Below are 22,643 nucleotides of genomic sequence, written 5' to 3'. Positions count from 1 at the left end.
ACTATTCTGCAGAACAGACTGTGGAAAGTGCTGATCTAGATGACTTGGATGTAATCACAAACAACAGTAAATAAACAATCTCATCTCCTACCTCATGGGCCGGGAAGAGTTTATGTAAGCTCGCTACTCAGCGTTGCACAAGTACATTGGGTAGGTTACCATGTTAGAGATGAGGAACCTTATTCATGCACTCCATCCACTTGGACCGTCGCTGGAGTTCACATTGTAACAATGTGAATCAGGATCTATGCTTATTATGTGATGAGGACACTTACACCTTAGATTCAATCTTTTAGATGAAATTTCCACATGGTTTAGATTTTTAGAGGGGAAAAGAGTTCTAAACTGGTCAGTCTCTCTGTTTTTTAAAAAAATTTTTATTAAAGTATAGTTGATTTCAATGTGTTAATTTCTGCTGTACAGCAAAGTGATTCTGTTATATATATATATATATATATATATATATATATATATATATATATATATATATATATTCTTTTATATATTCTTTTCCATTATGGTTTATCACAGGATATTGAATATAGTTCTCTGTGCTATACAGTTGGACCTTGTTCAGTCTTTCTGATTTTGAGGATCACTTGGCCTTAATTGCCAAATATATTAAAAGCGATTTTTCATTTTGAATTAGTAATTCAATAAGCTTTCTTTGGATAATCAAGTAATCAAAAACCTTCTTGCCTCGTGATTCTACATTTAGCAAAATGTTTAGATATTCATAGGACCCCTCAACATCATCTGAGTTGGTAAAAGTCGGTGCTTGTACAAATTGCTTCTAGATTAACAGGACTTCTTCTTGAATGTGTTTATCATACCGTTCTGTCTGAAACTAGACGTTTAAAATTGCATTCTTTTCTACTTCTTTCTTCAACACAGCATTTAGATTGACAACCTTGTTGCTTTTCTCCTTAATTTCCTTATGAAATAGAAGATCAACTGGCATTTGTCATCTGATCTTTTGAAATGAAAGACCTCTGGATTTATCCCTTCCTCCAAATCCTAGCTCTCCTTTCCCCTCTTTTATATATTGTATGTATACATTTAATTTTGAAAGAGAGTCTCTTCATCTTAAGGAAAATGGATGCATTTTCTCTGGAGATAGTGTAAATGTGGGTTGGTTGTTTCATGTTGGGTCCTTCTAGGATGTAGTTGCATCATATTAATAATTGTCCTTATTTATGATGTCAGCTGGGAAGTAGAGGTAGGTTCCAGGTTCTGGAGGCTCATTCCATTTGTTACTTGTAGATCTCTAGCATAAATTCACTTTCACTGGAGTTGTCAAATTTTAAAGGGATAAAAGCTACAGATTTTACTTGCAAGTTGATTATTCTAACCACAGAAAGCATAAGACTCTGCAGTAAGCTACTGCAGATTTCATCATTTCTCAATTGTTTTCCCCCCTTCAAACTTCTATCCCATACAGAATGTAATTTAAAGGCAGTTGAGCAGAGAATTCAACAGAGACAGGTTATCCTAGAGAAAAATATGAACAACTCCCTCCTCTGGTACTCTGAGAACCAGATGACTGAAAAAGCATCAATATTGCTTTTTTCCCCCATTTCCTCATTTTATGAAATATAAGAGTTTCTTTCTTCCATCAGTACGGGGAGCACAGCGAAAATACCCTGCCCAGTAAGTCTAGCGATATATTTTAGAAAAATTCTTTTACCTGTTCACATGGGTGCCTGAACAGGCATATTCACAGTAGCAATATTTGTAGGCCAAAAATGCGAAGCAACTTAAATTTTCTTCAGCTGCAGATGGTGAAATAAGTTCTGGCACTTATATCCCATGTAATGGTATGTGGTACTCAAAAAGAATGAGGTGCTTCTGTATGTGCTGATGGGAAGATCTCTAAAACATTTATAAATGAGAGGAGAAAAAAGAGTTGTAGAACAATATGAGCAGAATGATCCCATTTGTGGTTTTAAAAACTGTATTTATTATAGTGTGGGAGTGTGTGGGAAAGAGGGAGAGAGAGAGAGAGGGAGGAAAGAAAAGAGAGAATGAAAATATCAAAGAGGGGCAGTAGTGAGATTTGATGAGTTGGGTCTATAGAAGGAGGGACAATGAAAAAGGAGTTTGTTTTCTGTTTCTTGAATTATTTACAGTGAAAATGTTTCATGTATTTTTATAAATAAAAAAATAAAAGAACACGTGTATGTGAGCACATGAAAAAAATAAAAAGAGAATGTCCTAGTTATTTTTAACAAAATCATCCATCGCAGGCATTCACTAAGCAGAACAAGCCCATCCAAGATGCCTGTTTTAAATTCATTGATGTTAAAGAAGCATAGGATTCCTTGGCTTAGCACATACCCATGTGGATAGGGAGACTGAAAAAAAATAATTAGGGGGAGGTGATGGGGAACTGGCTTTTAGTAAATATGGCATATACTGCAGTGGTGGCTCAAAAGAGGTTTACAATAGTGATTAGAACTGCTGTCACTCCATTACCAGAGTTAGTCTCTGTGCTTTGGTGGAATTTACTGCTGAGAATCGGTCCTTCGCCAGACTTTGTTAATAAAGCGCTTGCTCAAATGTAAACAGACTTCAGAGCAATAGAATGGAACATAAAGCTGTGAAAACCAAAACCCTCATTAGTTTTTCCCTTTGTTTACAAACCAGTGCAAGAATAGGTGTGCTTTAAAATGTAGGCTTTATTATTATTCAGGTATGGTGAAGCCCATGGATCGAGAGACAATTGCCATTGAAAAGAGAGTCTATTATATTCACAGATCCCGAAGAGAAAAGGGTCGTGCCAGGCCATAGAGGGCCACGTGGAGAAGCACCAGGGTTGTTCAGGAAGCAGAAAGGGAGGAGAATATGGGCAAGAGCCTTTATTGTGGTTTCCACAGGAAGGAATGGGCAGGACAGGGTTAACAGGTGTGCCTGGCTAGTGTGAATCATTTTAGTGGCTCTGGGGCATAAGGACTGTCTCTAGTTGTCTGGTACCTGGCCCTGGGGTGAGGAGGGCAGGAGAACCTTGGCCTGTAGTGCAAGAACGATATATGAAAGGCAGGCTCATAGGCAAGTCACTTACTATCTGTAGGAAGCTGTTAGCCCTGGGAGGGGCTGTCTGTCTCTAGGATCAGCATGGCTCCAAGATGTCAACATATCAGAAGTACGATAAATAAAAAAGGCACGGTCAATAGATGGTGATAAAATGCAAGAATACCTATGCCAGCAACCGCATAGCACAGGGAGATTAGCTCCCTGCTTTGTGACCACCTAGAGGGGTGGGATAGGGAGGGTGGGAGGGAGGCACAAGAGGGAGGAAATATGGGGATATATGTGTATGTATAGCTGATTCACTTTGTTATAAAGCAGAAACACATCACTGTAAAGCAATTATACTCCAATAAAGATGTTAAAAAAATAAAAAAGGCCTTTCAAGGTTTTCTGCATGGTTTTTATATGAATGTTTAATGACAAGCTTCGAGAGCCTTCCTTGGGCATGCCAACCTTTTAATATAATTTTGGGGGGCCATTTGGGGCCATTTTTGGTACAGTAATTGAGAAGTACTTCTCGCACTCATTTCAGGCAAGAAAGAGGGGTATGTGAAGCTTTTTAAAATGTGTTTGGAGCTACTCAACTAATTCTTTGTTTGTCTTTGTCTCTAAAAGCCAGTCAGTCATTTTTCCCCTTTTCCTCTTCAGGCTCTCTCATATGCTGGCGTAGAATTTTAGACCGGGTGTCCCTGCAGTAGCCCTGGCACATTTGCTGGTTTATGGTTTTGATGTTTCAGTCACCACAGGCCCATCTCAAAAGCCTATTACAAGTGATCTGCACCTACTACCGCCTGGAGATTCGGTTCTTTTCTAAAGATCCAAGGAGTTGCATTGTTGTGCTCTGAGCTGTATTTTCATTTTGGGGGGAAACCAGCTTCCTGCTTTTTCTATTTTGTTTCTATTCTGTTAGAGGTTAAAATAATTGTTTTTAGAAAGTTACTTTAGTATGCTATATATCTAATCCTTGTATTTTACTGTTGTCCTCTTGCTGACTGTGGCCTAAAGTTTAATTTAATCGTCTGCTTAGATTTACTATTTTTGTTTTTAACTCATGTTTTTGCCCTGGTGGTCACTATTTTTTTTTTTTTTTCATAACAGCTTGATTGAGGTACAATTTACACAACATAAAATTAACTCTTTGGACGAGTACAGCTCAAGGATTTTAGTAAAATTGAAGAGATGTGCAACCATCACTGCATTCCAGTTTCATAACCAAAAAGTTTACACCAGCACATTCCCATGTGTGGTCAATCAGATTTTATATTGCCCTGTGCTTTAATAACTGAATAATATTGGAGTGATCCTTATATAGTAGATTTTCTTATTTTAAATTAAGTCCTTACTGACTTTATTTTTTTATATAAAAGTGTTACCTACTTGTGTGATTTTTGCCACAAGTTTAACAAAGTAGATTTTCAGTTTCCTTTTAAGAGATAAATGATGTTGTTCTGTTAACTTCCATTTCCCATCTCCCAGGGACTAACATTCCCCAGTTAATCAGCTCCCTATCACACCTCGGTACTCACTTACCTGATTTATTCCTCCTATCCTTTGGACAGATGCAGTACACGTTATACCTTCTCTTCCCCGATGCATTGCTCCTCATCTTCTGACTTCCTTAACTTTTCATAATCTCTTCTCTTCTTTTTTTGTCTTTGTTTTACCCAAAGCCAAAATTGTTGGAGAGGGAGGATTGGACCTAGCCTTGGTTGGTGAAAAGGAAACCGTTATATTTTCTTTCTCGCCACATGGAATCCTCTTCCCCCTGGGGTTTATGGCTTAGTAGTAGACCAGGTCAGGTGATCTGAGTTGTCCTCCTGCACCGAGAACCCATTTTATTTCACTCCCTGGGACAGTGGGTGAGCTTGTCTTTGACCCCAGTTAAACTTAGCTCGAACTTTGGAGGAACTGCTGAAAATAAGATTAGCAGAGAAGCATCGTGTATACCTTGTTAAGAGAGATAGTGAAGAGTGCCTTAGAAAGAAGAAGCTCCTGAACCAAAGTGTAATTATGTTATTTTACTGTGATGCTCAGCCCCAAATAAACTAGTAATAAAATTGTCTTCTAGTTTTAAAAACTTATTCCCTTGAAGTATAGTTGATTTACAGTGTGTTAATTTCTGCTGTACAGCAAAGTGATTCAGTTATACATATATATATTCTTTTTCATATTCTTCTCCATTATGGTTTATCACGGGATACTGAATATAGTATCCTGTGCAGTAGGACCTTGTTTATTCTTGCCTTCCATTTTTAAAGCGTTATACATTAGATTATATTTAGAGCCTATATACATAATAACAATCTCCATAATAAAGTGGTATTGTGGAGGCAAAAAAAAAAAACCCACAGGCTTTAAAATCTCTTTCTGCTCTTCTACTTACTGCTCTGTGACTCTGAGCAAGTTAATTTTGCTGGGCCTCAGGTGCCACATCTGTATAATGGGAATAATAACACTTCACAGGACTGTGGTGAAGATTAAATGACATGACATCCACCCTTCTCACAATGATCTGTGTATTCTCTCTGGGCACAGGGTTCTGCACTAGGAAATGGACAAAGCCAAAGCATAAATAAGCCATCTCTTCCCAGAATGTCAGTTAAAGGTGGAAATTGGTGTGCATGTGGGAGAGGGTGGAGGGGGGGTACTTTCTTATTTAAATAAGAGCGGATATATTATGTGAGCTCCACCTTCGTTCTTAAGGAAAAACTCAATACATTAAAGAAATGGCATGCTTGGGACAGGCAACTTCAGTCACACCCTTGGAGCCCCTGGCATTACTCCTTTGCCATTAGGAGTGTTCACATGGAAAAGTCCGAGAAACACTGGCATGTATAGGACAGGCTCATTATCCCTGTTTCATGACGTATCCCACTACCTTTCCCGAGCACGTACCTGATATCTCCTCCTGGGTGCTGACATTGAGCTCACCATCCTCCCTCCATGCCTGATTCTCCTTCTGTGTCCCCTGCCTTAGTAATTGACACCACTGCCCATTTAGTTACTCAAGTCAAGAACCAAGGAGTCCTTCTTGACCCCTCTCTCCCCTGCACACCCCATGCCCAATCCTTACCTTCAGGTCGTGGCAACATTGCCACCTTCACATGTCTTGAGTGTATCCCTTGTCTCTGTGTCCATCTTCAGCATCTTAGGGTAGCTGCCATCATCTTCTGCCCAGACTTCTGTAATCACCTGGTAACTGGCCTCCCTCCAATCCATCCTCCACGCTAAAATGGGCGTTGGTCTTTCAGATACTTAAATCTGATCACTTCTTCCCATTTCCCTTAGAATAACATGGTCAATAAGGCCTTTGCATGGCCCAGGCCCCCTGCCCCGTTGGCCGCATCTTAAACCATCATTCTACACCTGGTGCTGGTGGTACAGTCACACCAGATTGCTTTCTGCTTGTCCACGGCACCCTGATTCCTCCGTCAGGAGCCGTTGCCAAGCTTGCTGTATCTGGAGTGTTTCCATCAGCTCCTACCCAACTGCCCTGGGCTAAGATAAGGTATATTTATCTTTCAAACTCAGCTCTGGGGTTTCTTCCTCAGAAAAGCTTTTTCTAACTCCTCAGTGGAGGAGGTTATTTATCATACGCTCTGATGGAACCATGTCTTCTTCTTCTTTTTTTTTTTTTAATTATTTTATTTATTTTATTTTTGGCTGCGTTAAGTCTTCGTTGCTGCACGCGGGCTTTCTCTAGTTGCGGTGAGTGGAGGCTACTCTTCCTTGCGGTGCGTGGGCTTCTCACTGCGGTGGCTTCTCTTTGTTGCGGAGCACGCGCTCTGGGTGTGCAGGCTTCAGTAGTTGTGACGCACGGGCTCAGTAGTTGTGGCTTGTGGGCTGTAGAGCACAGGCTCAGTAGTTGTGGCACACAGGCTTAGTTGCTCCGCGGCATGTGGGATCTTCCCGGACCAGGGCTCGAACCCGTGTGCCCTGCATTGGCAGGTGGATTCTTAACCACTGCACCACCAGGGAAGCCCCAAGGAACCATGTCTTCTTTTATGAGGCCCATCTCAATTTGCAGTCACACATTAGGCGAAATCATCATTTGATGACTGAATCACACATTAGTCTGTAATCCCTGTGAGGGAGGGGCTGTCCCTTTGGTCACCATCATCTCCAGCCCCTGACAGAGTAGCTTTGCACTCCAGGCAGCTGGTCCTCAGTTGCTGAATGAGTGCGGAGAGACAGCTGAGGTCCGGATGCCTAAATGGTTGGCCTGGCAGTGTCCATATTCTGCTGATACTTGAGATCTCGGACCTCTGCGTCTAGGGCTCTGTCCGGCTCTCTGTAGATCCTTCCCTTAGTGCCGTGGGTCAGGTTCATCCACTTTACTCCACGGTTTTGAAAAGCCCCTGGGAAACCTCATTTTGTTGAAGAGAAATCTGTTCATTTACATGGTTCAGTACGGGATGGCAAAGCACCTGTTTATTCACCCAAAAGATTGCTAACAAACTTTTTACTTAAAAACCCCCGCTTCATCTTGCCTGTTCAGTCTTTCCCACTGGGCTGCTGAGCAAATCTTTTTTCAAATCAGGCAGAACTTTCTAACCGAACTGCACGCACCTCTCTTCCCCTTCCCCGGGCATCCCTCTTCTGGACGAGAACCCCGTCTGCCCTCTTCCCACCATATCTTGCTCTTTGAGTTGGGACATAAAACTCCTTCACCTCCCAAAACGAACACCACTCCATTGATTCTCCCACCCGCCTCTAACCCTTGCCCTTCCGTACAGCCTTCCTGCCCTCACGTCTGTGGGTAAATCGTGGTGGCTGGGGTGGAGGCCTCAATGTCTCCCAGACTGGCAAAGTGACTTGATTAAGGTCACACAGCTAGTGGGTAACATAGTTGCAATCACAATTCTTGTTTCCTTGCTTTCTCTCTAGTTCTTACTCATATTCTTTGCATTAACTTCTATTGAGAGGTGTGTGTGTGTGTGTGTGTGTGTGTGTGTGTGTGTTTGTGTTTAATCTGCATCTAAGTTTGTCTGCATAAAATTGTTTCTTTATTTTATAACTGGTATTTTTCCCCCCTGAATAATTGTGTATCCAAAGGATATAAAGAATCTCAAGTTGACAAAAGTGATTGCCGTCACCTCTGGCCTCCTCCATTCCGTGTTTACTGAAATGTCAGCTGCTGGAATAGCTTTCTTTCCTCTACAGGTTCTGCTGGTTTCCCCTTCCCTACCTGGGGACACAGGCCTGCCCTTTCGTGCTGCCCTCACTTCCCCACTCTGGGGCTCTGTTTCCACTTGACTTGCCCTCCATCATACCCACTGATCCGAGAGGAAGCACTCCCTCTTCCCCCCTGCAGCTCCCACCTGCCTGAACGGTTGGCTCAGGTGAATGGCTGGTCAAGTGGAAGTGTGTCTGGGAACTGAACAGTCCGTTCCTTGTTTGGAGCCAAGAGAGGAGAGCAGTGGGTGGGTGTCACACGGAGGTCTCCCACCACCCCCCAGGCTCTCCTCGGGAACCTGGGTACCAATCCAGGGAGCTTTTTAGGAGATATTTTCAAATGACTTTTAAAATAGTTGGGAAGCAACAAAATCCTCAATGAGATGTGATCTGTATGAACTAGGTAATTAAAAAAGAAATCCCACCTATGAGGAAAGACCACACTCAGGAAGATGCTGCGTGATGCAGAGGTTAAGCCGAGGGCAGAGGTAGTGTTTTCTGGCTTTGAATCCTGGATGCTCTTCTCAGTATGACTCTGATAGGTTGTTGAACTGCTCTATGGTACAGTTTCCTCAACCATATATCGCGTTAAATAAAATGATATTAAAAACGCCTACCTCATAGGTAATTTGATTGTCTTGACGATTAAATGAAATAATTGGGTTAAAATGCTGATCATAGTATCAAAACGTATTAACTGGTATCATTAGCTTACATTAGTAAAGTATAACTTACGGAAGCTTTCCCATATATTACATTTCAATACATCTTAAAATATGATGCTTTTTAGAAACGTCTTTGTTACCTACTCACCCCTGCTTCTCTGTGTTTTGCTCGCAGCCCTGGAAAGGAAAATATCGATGAGGCAAAGCAGAGAGGAGCTAATAAAACGAGGGGTCTTGAAGGAAATCTATGATAAAGGTAAGGGGACCACTCCAGTCTCCATGAGCCAGAAAAAAAAGCCGTGCATGGAATCTGTGTGCATATTTCTTGGAGTTGGATTCAGTTTTCTGTATCACTTTATCAGAGTTTGAACCTTTAAAACTCCAGACACTTCTGGAGAGATCAGAGAATGTAGCAGACAGCGCTGAAGTGATTGCTATTATAGAGGGAACGAAAGCTCCCTTTTTCTCGGCACTGGAATCCAACCATAGGATGCTGAGGCAAATGATGTGGCCTGAGGAATGGTGTCAATACTGTTGGGAGCCTGTTGGTGTCTGAACACACACAGCTGGGGTGAATTGAATTGCTCAGGCTCTTTCAGGCACTAGGGCTTCCCAGGACAAATGTTAAAAATCCACAAGAATCTAGAATTTCTCTAACAGAGTTTTTGGGGCAGTCCATCTCCCAACAACAGGAGAAATCAAAGTGGAGAAAATTACATATAATTTTATATAAATGTACACATATTTCAAATGATAATATTTCCAGTGATTACAAATGCGCTGTGAACGTGTCCAAAAGTGTTTGCTGGTGAAATTATCCTGTGTCTTTTGCTGATTGAACTACTGCCTTTAAATACGAAGGCATGCAGTGGTTTACCCAGTATATTAACTATTCTTCACCCCCCTCCCCTTCCTCTCACCATCCTTCATTTAAGGCTTTAAGAGAAATGATGAACTGTTATTCCAGTCTTGTTACGGTCATCAGTAATCATTGTCTGTTCCAGATCTTATTATTTGAGGCCAGTGTTATTTGTTGGGCCAGATAATTATTAAATCACGTGTTCCACTTTAAAGATGCACCCTGATCATCAAAGTGATCCTGTAATTCTGGCAGTGCAGTCAGTTTTCCATGTTTTTGTAGGTCTTCCACACGCCTAGTTTGTGTTCTGATACAGAAAGGCAGGTTGCGTTTCTAACTTGGGTGCTTCTGTCTGATTCCACTGTCTTCAGTGAGCTGGTCCTTATTCCTCTGGTGGTACAGTTCACCCCATTCATTCCTGCCGTGGAGCTTCCTGATGGCACTTTTGAAGTATGTTTTCTTAGCACACATGGCCACCCTGAAACGCTGCAAGTAGGAGGTGGCACCGCGCTCGCCCTAGTGGCAGGGGATGCAGCAGGTAGGGTGTGAAGCTGTACTATTTCAAACCGCCTTTGTTCATTAGCAGAGCCTCCTGGCCCCAAGGCATCCCTATGGCGAGTCACGTCATCCTTCTACTTCTGGGCGAGACATACCAAGATACAGTTTCTTTGGTTGATTAAGTCCTCCAGAGAAAAAGAATGCATCATTTTGTCACTTTTCTCCAGTGTCTTATTTCGGTACAGGCCCCCCAAACCATCCCTTATATTGACCTTAAGTTTCCATGTTTCATTTCAAACTCCTTTCTCTATATTCCCTCCCCGGTGAAGACAGGAAGTGTCTGGCCGCAGGTATGGTATTACATGGTCAGCATCCAAGAGTTTAAATAAAGATTACTGTCCTAGCTAAAGCCTGTTCAGATCCAGTTAAATGATCCCTCCCCCTCCCTCCTTTCTTCCTGTAAATTTTATGTCTCTCACAGGAAAATTTCAGGAATCCTTTAAAGGAGAGGATACATTTTATTATAGTATTTATTATTTCCATTATACCTAATAACTGAGTTAGGGTAAATATTGCCGGAGTAACTTCCTGACTTAATCAAAGAAGCCATAGACTGTTAGAGCAAAAGCCCATTTTACAGAGGAAGAAACGGGACATTGAGGCTGGGGCCTGCCAGCCCCCATTAGGAGTTGCCCCAAGATTAGGAGCTGTGTCCTGTCCTGTTTGTGGCCGACTCACAGCATGCTCTCAGCAGCCAGCTGCAGAGGAAAGGACCAGGCTAGCTGCCACCTGTCACCACAACTTCTGGTTTTATTTTTGTCTTTGCACTTATCGCTGTCTGCTTTTTTCTGTTCTGTTGTTGGCTGGCTTTCCTCACTGGCACGTTAACTCCAGGAGAACATGGGCTTCATAAGGCTTGATGCCAGACCCCCTCAGAAAGTGGCTGAGATAGATTGGCTCAAAAAATGCTTATTGTTTGTATGATGGGAATGGGAGTAGAGGGAAACTAAAATTGCACATAGTAGATATAGAAGTTTGTATTTGCTGTGGGTTTTTCTGATAAAAGCATCCATTTTGTATCACTGCGGATATTAATCACATCACCTTGTATTCTGTTACATCAGCTGTTCAGAACGTGAGCCCTGTAATCATTGCTTGGATTCAATTCCAGTTTCACTACTGAGTGGCTGTGCAACTTTAGTAAAGTTGCATAACTTCTCTGTGCTTCTATTTCTGTATTTGAAAGTGTGGATAATATTGTAATGAGATAACATATCTGTATTAGTTTGCCAGGGCTACCATAACAAAATACCACAGACTGAGTGACTTAAACAACAGAAATGTATTTCCTCACAGTTTTGGAGGCTAGGAGTCCAAGATCCAGGTGCCAGCAGGATTGGTTTCTGGTGAGGCCTCCTCCTCGACTTGCAGACGGCTGCCATCTTGCTGTGTCCTCACATGGCCTTCCCTCTGTGCGTGCACACTTCTGGTGTCTCTTCCTCTTTTCATAAGAAAAGCAGTCCTGTTGGATCAGGGCCCACCCTTAGGACCTCATTTAACCTCATTACTTCCGTAAAGGCCCATCTCCAAATACAGTCACACTGGGGGTTTGGGCTTCACATATAAATTTGGGCAGGAGGGAGAGGGGGTGACACAATTCCATCCATAACAACATGTAGAGTAAAATATTGGCTATCATCCCATAAGTTCTCAAGAAATTGTTAACACCCCATTATTAGTAGTAGTATCATCATCATCCTTTATATTTTTTAAAATCCTTTATATGCTTTAGCCTAGTTCAGGCCCACGAGTTAGGAAGGGACATCATTGTTCCCTTTTATCTTAAGTGCAAGGATCTTCAACCCCCCTCACAATGGCCTTACCAATGTGGGTGGCCGGGAACCTAGCCCCTTGGTATCTGATTTAATTACCTTCTCACCCCTCCACCCTGTCTCCTCTTTAGTCTCTAAACACGTCGTTTTCCTGTCATTCATCCTTCCCCTTTCTACAGCATCATTCAACTTGCTGTGTCTGGGATTCTAGTGAGTAAAACAAATAAACTTTCATTGCCACATCCTGAGTGAACAGCAAGAGGCAAAGAGCCTTTCATTGTTTTCCAAGTTGTTTGTTTCAAAGATAAATTTCGTAAATTTTCAGCAGTCCTTCCACATTGCTTGGCTGGTCATTCCTCATTTTGCACCCATGAGTCTGGTCACCTGGCAGCAAAACAGTTTCCACCAGAGATGTACGGTCCCTAATTTGCAATTACTGCGTCAGCCCATCCACGAGGGCCGGCCCCTGTTCATGCTGCAGTTATACTGTTTTGTATATGATATTGCTAAGGTGGTGGGAAGCAGTTTATCTTTAGTAGGTGAGCTTTTCTCTTCCAACTCTTTTTGTTATTGATTTTGCTTAATAATGCCGTACTCGTTTGTAGAAAGTATTAAGATAAACTGTAGGGATATGAGATTTGTAATTGGGCATGGCGGAGTCAGAACGAATGAGGTTTTATTATTCTGACAGTTCTCCTCGAAATTCTTTATGTTTTTCTTAGCAGGTTAAAATCCCAAACTAGTCAATAAATTTAAATCAGGCAAAATGAGAGCTTGGATTGAAGAGGGGAAATTTTCTCAATATCTCTAGAAACTAGTTCAGGAATCCTTCATTTAATGGCATGTAGATGTAAAGAGCTTAAGTTACTGGATGGCTTGTATTTTTTTTATTGGTTTCCATATACAATCACATGCATTTAAAGTTCAGAAGAGGACTTCCCTGGTGGCACAGTGGTTAAGAATCCGCCTGCCAATGCAGGGGACCACGGGTTCGAGCCCTGGTCGGGGAAGATCCCACATGTCGTGGAGCAACTAAGCCCATGCGCCGCAACTACTGAAGCCCGCACACCTAGAGCCCGTGCTCCTCAACAAGAGAAGCCACCACAATGAGAAACCCTTGCAGCGCAACGAAGAGTAGCCCCCGCTCACCGCAACTAGAGAAAGCCCGGGCGCAGCAACGAAAACCCAATGCAGCCAAAAATAAAAATAAATAAATAAGTAAATCAATTTATAGAAAAAAATAAAGTTCAGAAGAAAGTTTAGACAAAACTTTAAAGATCAGAGAAAATCGTTTGATTTCTGGATACATCAAGGCCATGCAAAAATGCAGCAAACTTTAAAAAACTACAAAGAAGACTTTAAATTGTTAATCACGATGTAGAGGAACATAAAATTTTAAATTCTTTTTCTCCCATTTTCCATATTTTCCACAATATGGATATAGCAATTTCGTGAAAAACACAATGAAACATTACAGTGAACCGTCATCACTCTAAAGAGTAAAAATGTGAAACCAACTACTGATGGAAAATGGTCTATAATTTTGTAGACAGCTTATTTTTAACTATATAGTCCCCAGTTCCGTAGTCTGTTTTTTTGAATTAGAACTTAAGGGTTCTCCTAGACTCCTGGAACATTTATTCATTCATTCAACAAATTGGTACTGAATCCCCCCTCTGAGCCAGGTGCTCTAGGTGTCGAGCTACAGTGATAACCAAAAAATCAAGATTCTCACCTTCTCAGAGTTTACATTCTACTAAAGGAGATAGGAAATAATTAAATAAGCCTATGATATATTGCCAAGGAGTGATGAGCACTATGAAGATAAACAAAGCAGCAGGGTAAGGAGATAAATTCAGAGGGGGAGCCATGATTTTATATAAATGCAATCATGGAGGACCTCTGGAGGAGGTGATATTTGCACAGAGACCTAAATGCAGTGATTGGGTGGCTGAAACAGGAGCATTGGTCCTACTACTACTTCTGAACAACCTGTAACCTAATTCGTGAGCCCTTAAGTTCCTTAAATTGACTCAGTATGTTTCTTTTAAATTAAAGCCTCTGTATTGCACTTGCCTCTCTCTCAGTTCTCTGTAAATCAGAGCACAACACCCCCTGTTCAGAGCCTACAGTGGCTCCCCACTTCACTCAGAGAAGTTTCAAGCTCCTCCGACAGCCTACGAAGCCCTCCACGATCTGCCCTCCAATCCCTAAGTTTGCTTCAACTCCCTGGCGGTACTTCCTCATAACGTCCTCTCTGTGGCATCTTGCTAACCCTGCTTTCCAGCCCCTGACATTGCCATTGGCTCCACTCTCTTCCTGGAACCCTCTTCCCCCAGATATCCATCCACGTGGTTCACTCCTTTTCCAAGTCTTTGCTCAGATTCCGCCTTCTCAATGAAGCTTCCCTGGGACCTCCATCCAGATTTTAAATTGTCACCTCCTTCCATAGGTCTGTAATCCCCTGACCCTGCTCTACTGTGTTCTTTCTTTCTTTCTCTCTTTTTTTCCTTCTATCTCTTATCACCTGCAATCTGTAAATTACATATGCGTTGTATTAGCCTTTTTCTCATCGGTCTCTCCTCACTGAAACGTGAGCTCCACCAGGCAGGGCAGGATCTCTGTCTGGTTTGTTCACGGATGTTGTGGCATCTGACTGCCTACAGTAGCACTATGTCCTATTGGGACATAGTCAATGCCCAGTATGTTTATTGAAAAACAACAAACGCCAGCCTGAGGCTATCTGCATGTACACACGACTTGGTCTGTACACCTGTGTTGGCAAAATCCAGAGCACTAGAACTCTGATCCCTCTTGTTTATTCATCTGTGTGGTTCATGAAACGTTATTGCCAGTTATTTAAATAGGCAGTATTATATTGGGCGTATATTCATGTATATGGATGCCATATACTCTACTTATAAACAGTGGTTTTTAAGTGTTACGGAGAAAAATATCCTGAAAACAGTGGACTGTTCGGCCATTAGTAAAATCGTGATGATACTTCTCGGGCTTAGCAAGGATCTCAAGAGGTCACCTGACCTGGCTTCTGTTATTTTTCCAAAGTAGAGTAGAAGCAACTGCAGCCCAGCGAGGTTATAGACTTGCCTGAGGGTTCACGGCCAGCGAGTATGGACTCTGAAAACCCCTGCTAAGGCCTTCTGTCCTTTGTTTGGAATTTATAGGAACACAGAAAAAACTTTGTAATATATTGCCTATTGGTCATCAGAGGATATTAATAAATAATGCTGTTAGTGGTTATTGCAAATGATCTCTACAAATAAGCATGATGTTGTATATAAAGAATGTTAGGGATAACAATGGCGATTGTTCTGTCTTTTTCAACACTGGATTTTGCAGTGAAACCTCAGTTCTATCACAGGTCTGTCATGTGCTTTGTACAATATGGGTGTGTTTATTAATTCACATGAGTGGATATATCACTTATCAGGAGGGAAGAAGAGGGAGAGGAGACCATCTCTCTGCGTGGAATGACACGCTGTCGCCCCTGTATGTTACACACCGCCACACCCCAGATGGGGGCAGAGAGCTGGGAGGTGTGGCCACCTGCAGGGATGTAGTTGAGGCCGCTGCAGCTCCCCTGGTCCCTAGGCGCTGCTCACTGCAGTCACACCAAGACCTGGGGGGAGAGCTAACCCCACCGGAGGGCAAAGACCAGGGGTCACGGAAGAACAGAACTGACTGTGTGCAAATGAGCAACTTCCCTTTTCACTATGCGCTGGGAATTACTGATAACATTTCACAGCAAATAATAAAGTGCACTGAGGTGTGCTTTTTTCCTTCCTCGAGTTAGAGCAATGTGTTGGAAGGTGTTATTTTTAATTATCAACACAAACGGAAGCTCCCTGAAATAGACAACTCTCTTACCGCAAAGGCTACATTTCCCCCCTTCTCAGGCAGTCATGAGAAAAAAAGCCTGGTATTTAAATTAAAAGGTCATCATCTTTTAAAAATAAGAATAACAATTCTCCCCTGTATCAGAGGAGGCGAATTCTTAGACTTGAGCCTTTGAAGTCTCGTTGTTTATCTGGTAGCCCAGTTGCGTAGACTTTTAAAGTCTTGCAGTTTATGGGAAATGCTTTTCACAGCCTTTACCGGACATTGTTATTTTGTCACATTTTTAGCTGTTTCTCGTGTCTCACCTAGAAGTGGCATCTTCTGGAAGCTGTGATTTGGAGTAACTGTGTGAAAATGAAAAGAGTGTTTACTTTCAGCCTCAGTGACATAGAATCATTTATGCAGCATCTCAGTGCCTAATGCAGTGGATTGCCCTGGTGGGATTAATGGAAAGCAGATTAAATGAAAACGAATAAAGAGAAATTGTGGTGCACATTCTCTTAAGCAACACTGTTCTTTCAGAAAATCACTATCCCAAACCAAAAAATTAATGAAGTTATTATTATATCGGTGAGCAAGCGTTCCCCAGCAAAAGTATTCGTCTCTTGCATGTTTGTTGAATACCTGTTATGTAGCAGGCGTCGTTCCGGGCGCCAGGAATGCTAGGAGGGTCAAGGTGGGCTCCCCTAACAGCACTTACGGTCCCGTAATGGGTTCAGGTGCTTGGCAGTTATGATGAGGAAAGTACAGGATGTTCGGGGGTGCGTGGAAGCGTCACCCACCAGGCCTGGAGGCTCAGGGAAGGCATCCTGGACGGAACGGTGTCTTAGAGGAAACCTGAAGGGTGATGAGAATTATCCTGGAGAAGGTGGGATGGGTTGGGGAAATGTTAGAAGTGGAAGGACTAGCACATGGGGAGGCACCAAGTTGGAGACAATGAAAGATAGAGGGTGTCCAGCATGTCTATATGGTGAGGGGAAGGCAGGGCAGATCTTTTTTTTTTTTTTAAACATCTTTATTGGAGTATAATTGCTTTACAGTGGTGTGTTAGTTTCTGCTTTATAACAAAGTGAATCAGCTATACATATACACATATTCCCATATCTCTTCCCTCTTGCGTCTCCCTCCTTTCTTCTTTAACGCTCTCCTCCTTCAAATGCTGATTCAGGCAACATTTTGACTGGAATTCACTGGCATAAAGTACAGTCAACCTACCTGTCTAATTGCCTCACAGCAAACACTTTCCTATATCAATACAAGTGATGGAATTAATTGTGGGAGCATTCAATAAATGTCTTAATTGTCCAGAATGCATAAGGGAACAGAAAGAGGAGACTTTTATGAATTTCCCATTTCTTCCACTGTCTGCCCTACTTACCTTCAAACCTAAATTGCAAACATAGCTGAAGGTATTTTTGTCTTGCATAGCTCCTAATGCCTGCATCTTTAATAGAAATTATTTATAAAGAGCTTTTGGAGCATGCTGACTTCATAATAAAGAAGCTCTACTCCCAGAGGAGTCATTAACCCAGACATCACCAGTGCCTGAACCACTGGGAACCAGTGGGAAACTATTCTGTTAGCGATGCCAAGATGGATTCTTAGCCTTTCAGACATGCTGAAGTATATAAGGATCTCTATCAACCCCCTAAAACATTGAGATGGATGAAGAAACTGAGGCCCCAAAATGGTAGAATGACTTGGACAGGGCAGATCTTGCAGGCAGGAATGTGACATTAGTTGCTCATTCTTTGTCCTGCGAGCAGTGAGGAGGAGCTCTGGAAGGGCTTTTTGCACAATCAGACTTGCAGTCTCATCACTGCCTGTGGGAGAGAAGGACTTGGAGGGACACCAAGGCATGAGTCAGGGAGACCAGTTGGTGGACTGTTGCTGGAATTCATATGATGTGATGGTAAATGGCAGGAATGAGGGCAGTAGGAATGGGGGGAAGGGGAGAGGAGAGACTGGAGAACTGTAGGAGATAGAGTCAGGAAGGCCTGTGACTGCTTAGATTTGGGGAGTGAAGGGGGGGGTGAAGGCACGGCTGACATTCAGGATTCTGGCTTGGCGACTTGGTGGACAGATACGGGGGACAGGTGCAGGTCCCCTGAGCTGGGGACCTAAAAGAAGCAATTACAGAGCACAAAATATCGCGATGGTTTGACCACATTGAGTTTGAGATATCCAAATGGCTAAGCAGAGTACTAAATGTAAAGATTTGAAACTTGAGAGGGAGATCTGGGTTGGAGATGCAGGTTTGGAATTGTGCATGTGTAAATGGTCATGAAGTCATATAGATTGATGATATTTCTCAAAGAAGATGTAAAATGAGAAAATAAGTGTCCCTGATAGAAAACACCTTGGCGCCCCAGCATTGAGTGATCTGGAAGTTAAAAAAAAAAAAGATCTGGGAATAAGAAAACCCTCAAAAACTGAGAAGTGGACAGAAAAATAGGATGTAAACCAGAAATGTGTAGCATTATGGAAGTCCAGAGACAGTGGCGTAGTGTGGAAAAAATTACCCAGGGTGTCAAATACAGACACATCAAACAAGATAGGAAGTGTCCTTTTGATTATTTTTATGCTGTTTAATTATAGGCTCTTTAGTTACCTGTGAAGCCAGTGTGCAGTCAGCAGGGTGTAAGCTAAAAGGCCTATGGTTTCAGGTAACTAAAAACTTAACTCAAGGAGGCTGCAGCGATAAGCAAATTTAGACCCATGGTCTTCCTGTGTTTTGTCCTCTGCAGCGGTCCCCAACCTTTTTGGCACCAGGGACCGGTTTCGTGGAAGACAGTTTTTCCACGGACCTGAGGGAAGGGGGATGATTTCAGGATGATTCAAGTGCATTACATTTATTGTGCACTTTATTTATATTATTATTATGTCAGCTCCACCTCAGATCATCAGGCATTAGATCCCGGAGGTTGGGGACCCCTGCTATTAGTGTATCCCAAATGCCTTGAGCAATGCTTGGCATTTGTCAGCGCTTATTAATTTTTATTGAATCAGTGAGTGAGTGAGTGAGTGAATGAGTGAATGAATGAATCTCACGTCATAAAATCCAGTGGTAGGGCAGCTCCAGAGTTGGTGAAATCATCAGCTCAGTAACATGGCGAAGGGATGCCATTCTCAGGCTATCACCCCTCATGGTAACAAGATGGCTGCAGTAGTTCCAGCATTACATGCAGATACAACATCCAGATGGGAGAGAGAGGGCTATCCCCCTTCTTGGTATCTCTTTCTAAGAGCAAGAAAACCTTGCCCCAAAGGTTCTCCAGAATTACCCTCATTTCTCATTGACCAGAATTTTTAGAGATAACCCCTGGATATCTTTTTCCCTAATTTTGACAGTGTTTCCGTAAACCAAAGTGTTGCAGGTACAGTCAGCTCCTGAGAGCTGCTACCTAGTGTAAGTTGTCCTTGGAAGACCCACCACGGTATCACCCTTCCAGCTGCCTGTCCTGGACCCTGCCGATGAAATCAGGGCAGGGCAGGGTACCACAGGCATGATGAGCAGCCCTGCCCACGTCTGATGCTCGATTCCACAGTCACTGACCTGCACTGGTGTTTGTAATGAGAAGGCAAGCCAAACTCTGGAAGGTAATAGCTAATAAAAGGAAAGCTAATCGTACTTAAAAATTTTTTTCCTGACTTCATACGTTTGCCTAGGACTCAGATAAAGTCAAATAAGTCAGGGGGGCATTCAAGCCTTAACCCCACATAAATATCTATAAAACAACCGAACTCTCCTAGGAGCCCCAAGCCCAGGATTCTGGTCCCGGCTCCCTCATCTTCTCTCTGTAGAAGGTACAGGGCAGCCTCTTATCTCCCTGGACTCTGCTTTTTGTTTGAACGTAAACCCAGGATCTTACTCTGCTCCAACCAGCAAAGCCATGCTTTCCTTTTATCCTCTCTCACTACTCCCAGCCCCCAGCCTGCTTGATTGAAGACAGCCTGTTACCAAGCAGCTGGTCCTCCTAGAGTCTCTGGGTACACCCATGGATGCATACTCTTCGACTCCATTCTGCCCTTGCTTGTCTTCTCATAGGGTTGTTGGAGGATCAAGGGACATAATTCAATTTGGGCTTTTAGACCGTTGCCTGCCCAGAGTACATGCTCAGTAAATGTCAGCAATGGTCTCCACCAGACATGTGACCTGGGCTGCTCCTCTGCTGTTCTTAGATGCCTGTCTCCCCTTCCCGGTTCCCCTTCACCCAAGCCTAGACTCTCTCTGCTTCCACCTGGCAGAGCTGAGATTCTATCCTGAGGCTTTGGGACTTCTCAGAAGGCGGCCACGCCCACCTCTGTAGCTGTGTGTTGCTACTCTCAGGGCCCCGCCATCCACACGTGCCCTAGAGCACGTCTTTCCTCCCTGTGCTGCAGCCTTCCCACCACTGCAGCTTCTCTAAAGGAAATAGTATCCACTGAACTGACCATTTATTGTGATGTGGACCAGTTTAGCAACGTCATTTTAATCTCCCAGTTCCAGAAATGGGTTCACTTTTGCACATTCATTGGGCCCATTATTGTGATTTTTAAGTCTGTCTTGAGCAGTGCTATCCCGTAGAATTTTCAGCAATAACAGGAACGTTCCATCATCTTTGCCAGCCATCAGCCACATGTGGTTGTTGAGCACTTCAGATGTGGCTGGTCTGACTGAGGAACTGCATTTTAAATTTTATTTTAACTAAAACAGTAACCGTACGTGGCAAGTGGGTACGCTATTGGAGAGCTCAGCTAAAGAAACAGAGCTGCTTAAATTTTGAAACGGCCAGCCCCTATCACTTTCCTTCTCCAACTCTAGCCATTAAAGTTTTCTTAAAGAATCTTGGATTCCCTATTAACTCTGAAGGGCCCCTTGCACAACGATGTATGATTCTGTGAGATTCACACTCTCATAGAATAGCATAGGAGAGAAACTGTGTCATTCCATTCATTTTATATTCAGTCTGTGCCCCAGTTGCATTTTTGATATCAAAATGCCCAGGAATAGCAAGATGGTAAATCCTCTTTCAGCTACAAACCTTGGAGACAAGAGTAATTATTTGGAAATAGTGGTCAGAACCGTCATACTTCATCAGGATAGATGATGTAAGAACCGATGGGTTTGGCGTGAAGACTGGTGAGGAGGTATAACCGTACCCAGAAAGACGAAAGAAACACCTCTAGGAAACAGACACCACAGTTTGATAGGCTGAGGTGTTTGTGATCGAGGAAGCAGCTGAGAATTCACATGAGCTGTGGTTTGCTGACCAGGAGGTCCAGTAAAAGGCAGAAAATGCTGATAAATCCAGCAGGGTACAGCCACAGGGAAGTGCAACTAAAACAAGCTACCCAAGGTCAATAGCACTTTCGTGATAGGAAGTCACTGCAACTCACATACTTAAGGGTTTTAGGCAAAGGCCTCTGAACAAGAAGGGAAATAGTATTAACATCAAAATAGGATATTAAATCCAGAACGATAGCAACTATCAAAATAAAAGTAAGGTGATTCCCCAAGCAGAGAAACATGTACCATTCCATTCCGTGTTTAAAATCATCCAATCAGAGTATCACGGAATTGATTACATTCTGAGATTGAAATCCATCTTGCATAGATTTTCAAGGTATTAGGTTCAGAAGGATTCTCTGAGTTGCCAAGATGCCTGTGTCAGACACAAAGGAACCTCATGGCTCTTGCAAAATTGTTCTTCCATGTAAACTGGTCAGAATAATCCAAAGACTTCTGGCTGCAAACACACATGAAAGATAAACTGGAAGATAACTTACAGGTTCCAGAAATATAGGTTCAGTGATCCTACAGAATCCTGCAGTGTCTGCCTTAAATCCTAGGTGGCACAGAGATACTTTTAGACACACAGACACACACTTATAATGACTTTTCCTCATTCGGAAAGAAAATGCACCAGAAGAGACACAGACAGAGAGACACACACTGTAGTTTTTGTTTTTGCAAATAAGACTCTCAGTTTGTCTTTTTAAATGCTCAAGATTCAAATACATTAAGTAGTAAATATGCAGTGTTACTAGAAATGTATGGCTTTCCATGTATGTTTAAAATTCTACACAGTGATATCTGTAGCACCATTTAGTTTAATGACATCAACTCCCTGAACTCAGGCAAACTGAAGAAAATATTTCCAATGGCCAGGGAGCCATTTCCAACTTCTTAGGTTCAAAGCTTTTAATCTTTCAATGAAATCCTTAGATAAATTATTTCTTAGCTAATTGTTGCTCCGCACATCACTTCACTGACAATGCGAGCAGCTAGTGGCTTGGATTGCAGTGATTTAAAAGGTCATTGGGATTAACAGAAGCTTTTCAAAACTCTGTATATTGTTGCAAAAATGACACCTCTGTGGGTTACAAAACAATGGCTGTGCCCCCTTAATGGGTGAATTTTTTTCTACTCTAATGGAAAAAGTATATCAGTGTCAAAAAAAAAAAAAAAAAGACATTGAATGAAGTCTTTGCTTCATAGCTCACCCCCACCGGAGTGACACTTCTTGGGAAAACACCTTGGGCTCTGTGGGGTAACCCATCAGCCACTCAGTGGAGATGCCCTTTTTGGTCAAAGAGCGTGTCTGGGAAGCTACAACAGCAGTTCTTGTCTCAAAGGGAAAAAAAGCAATTAGCAAACCCTTGCATTAGGGCTCTTCTTCCATGTCCTCACAAAGATGATGGTTTGCTTTAACATAGGTAGCTTCACTTTTTGATTTTGCTTTA

The 22,643-nt window shown here is 42.5% G+C and overlaps 1 protein-coding gene across 1 annotated transcript in view; it reads left to right on the top strand.

Annotated features, from left to right (window-relative positions):
* The window catches only part of PHACTR1 (phosphatase and actin regulator 1), a 531,606-nt gene that overhangs the window by 420,725 nt on the left and 88,238 nt on the right, over positions 1–22,643 (top strand). The window contains exon 4 of the mRNA XM_068557521.1: positions 9,046–9,126. Within this exon, the coding sequence (XP_068413622.1) occupies positions 9,046–9,126 (81 nt within the window). The remainder of the gene's footprint in view (positions 1–9,045; positions 9,127–22,643) is intronic.

The sequence above is a fragment of the Eschrichtius robustus genome, chromosome 12, assembly GCF_028021215.1.
Source record: "Eschrichtius robustus isolate mEscRob2 chromosome 12, mEscRob2.pri, whole genome shotgun sequence".
Classification (NCBI taxonomy): domain Eukaryota; kingdom Metazoa; phylum Chordata; class Mammalia; order Artiodactyla; family Eschrichtiidae; genus Eschrichtius; species Eschrichtius robustus.
The sequence above is the reverse complement of the archived record's forward strand: the minus strand, read 5'-3'. Positions and strand labels throughout refer to the sequence as shown.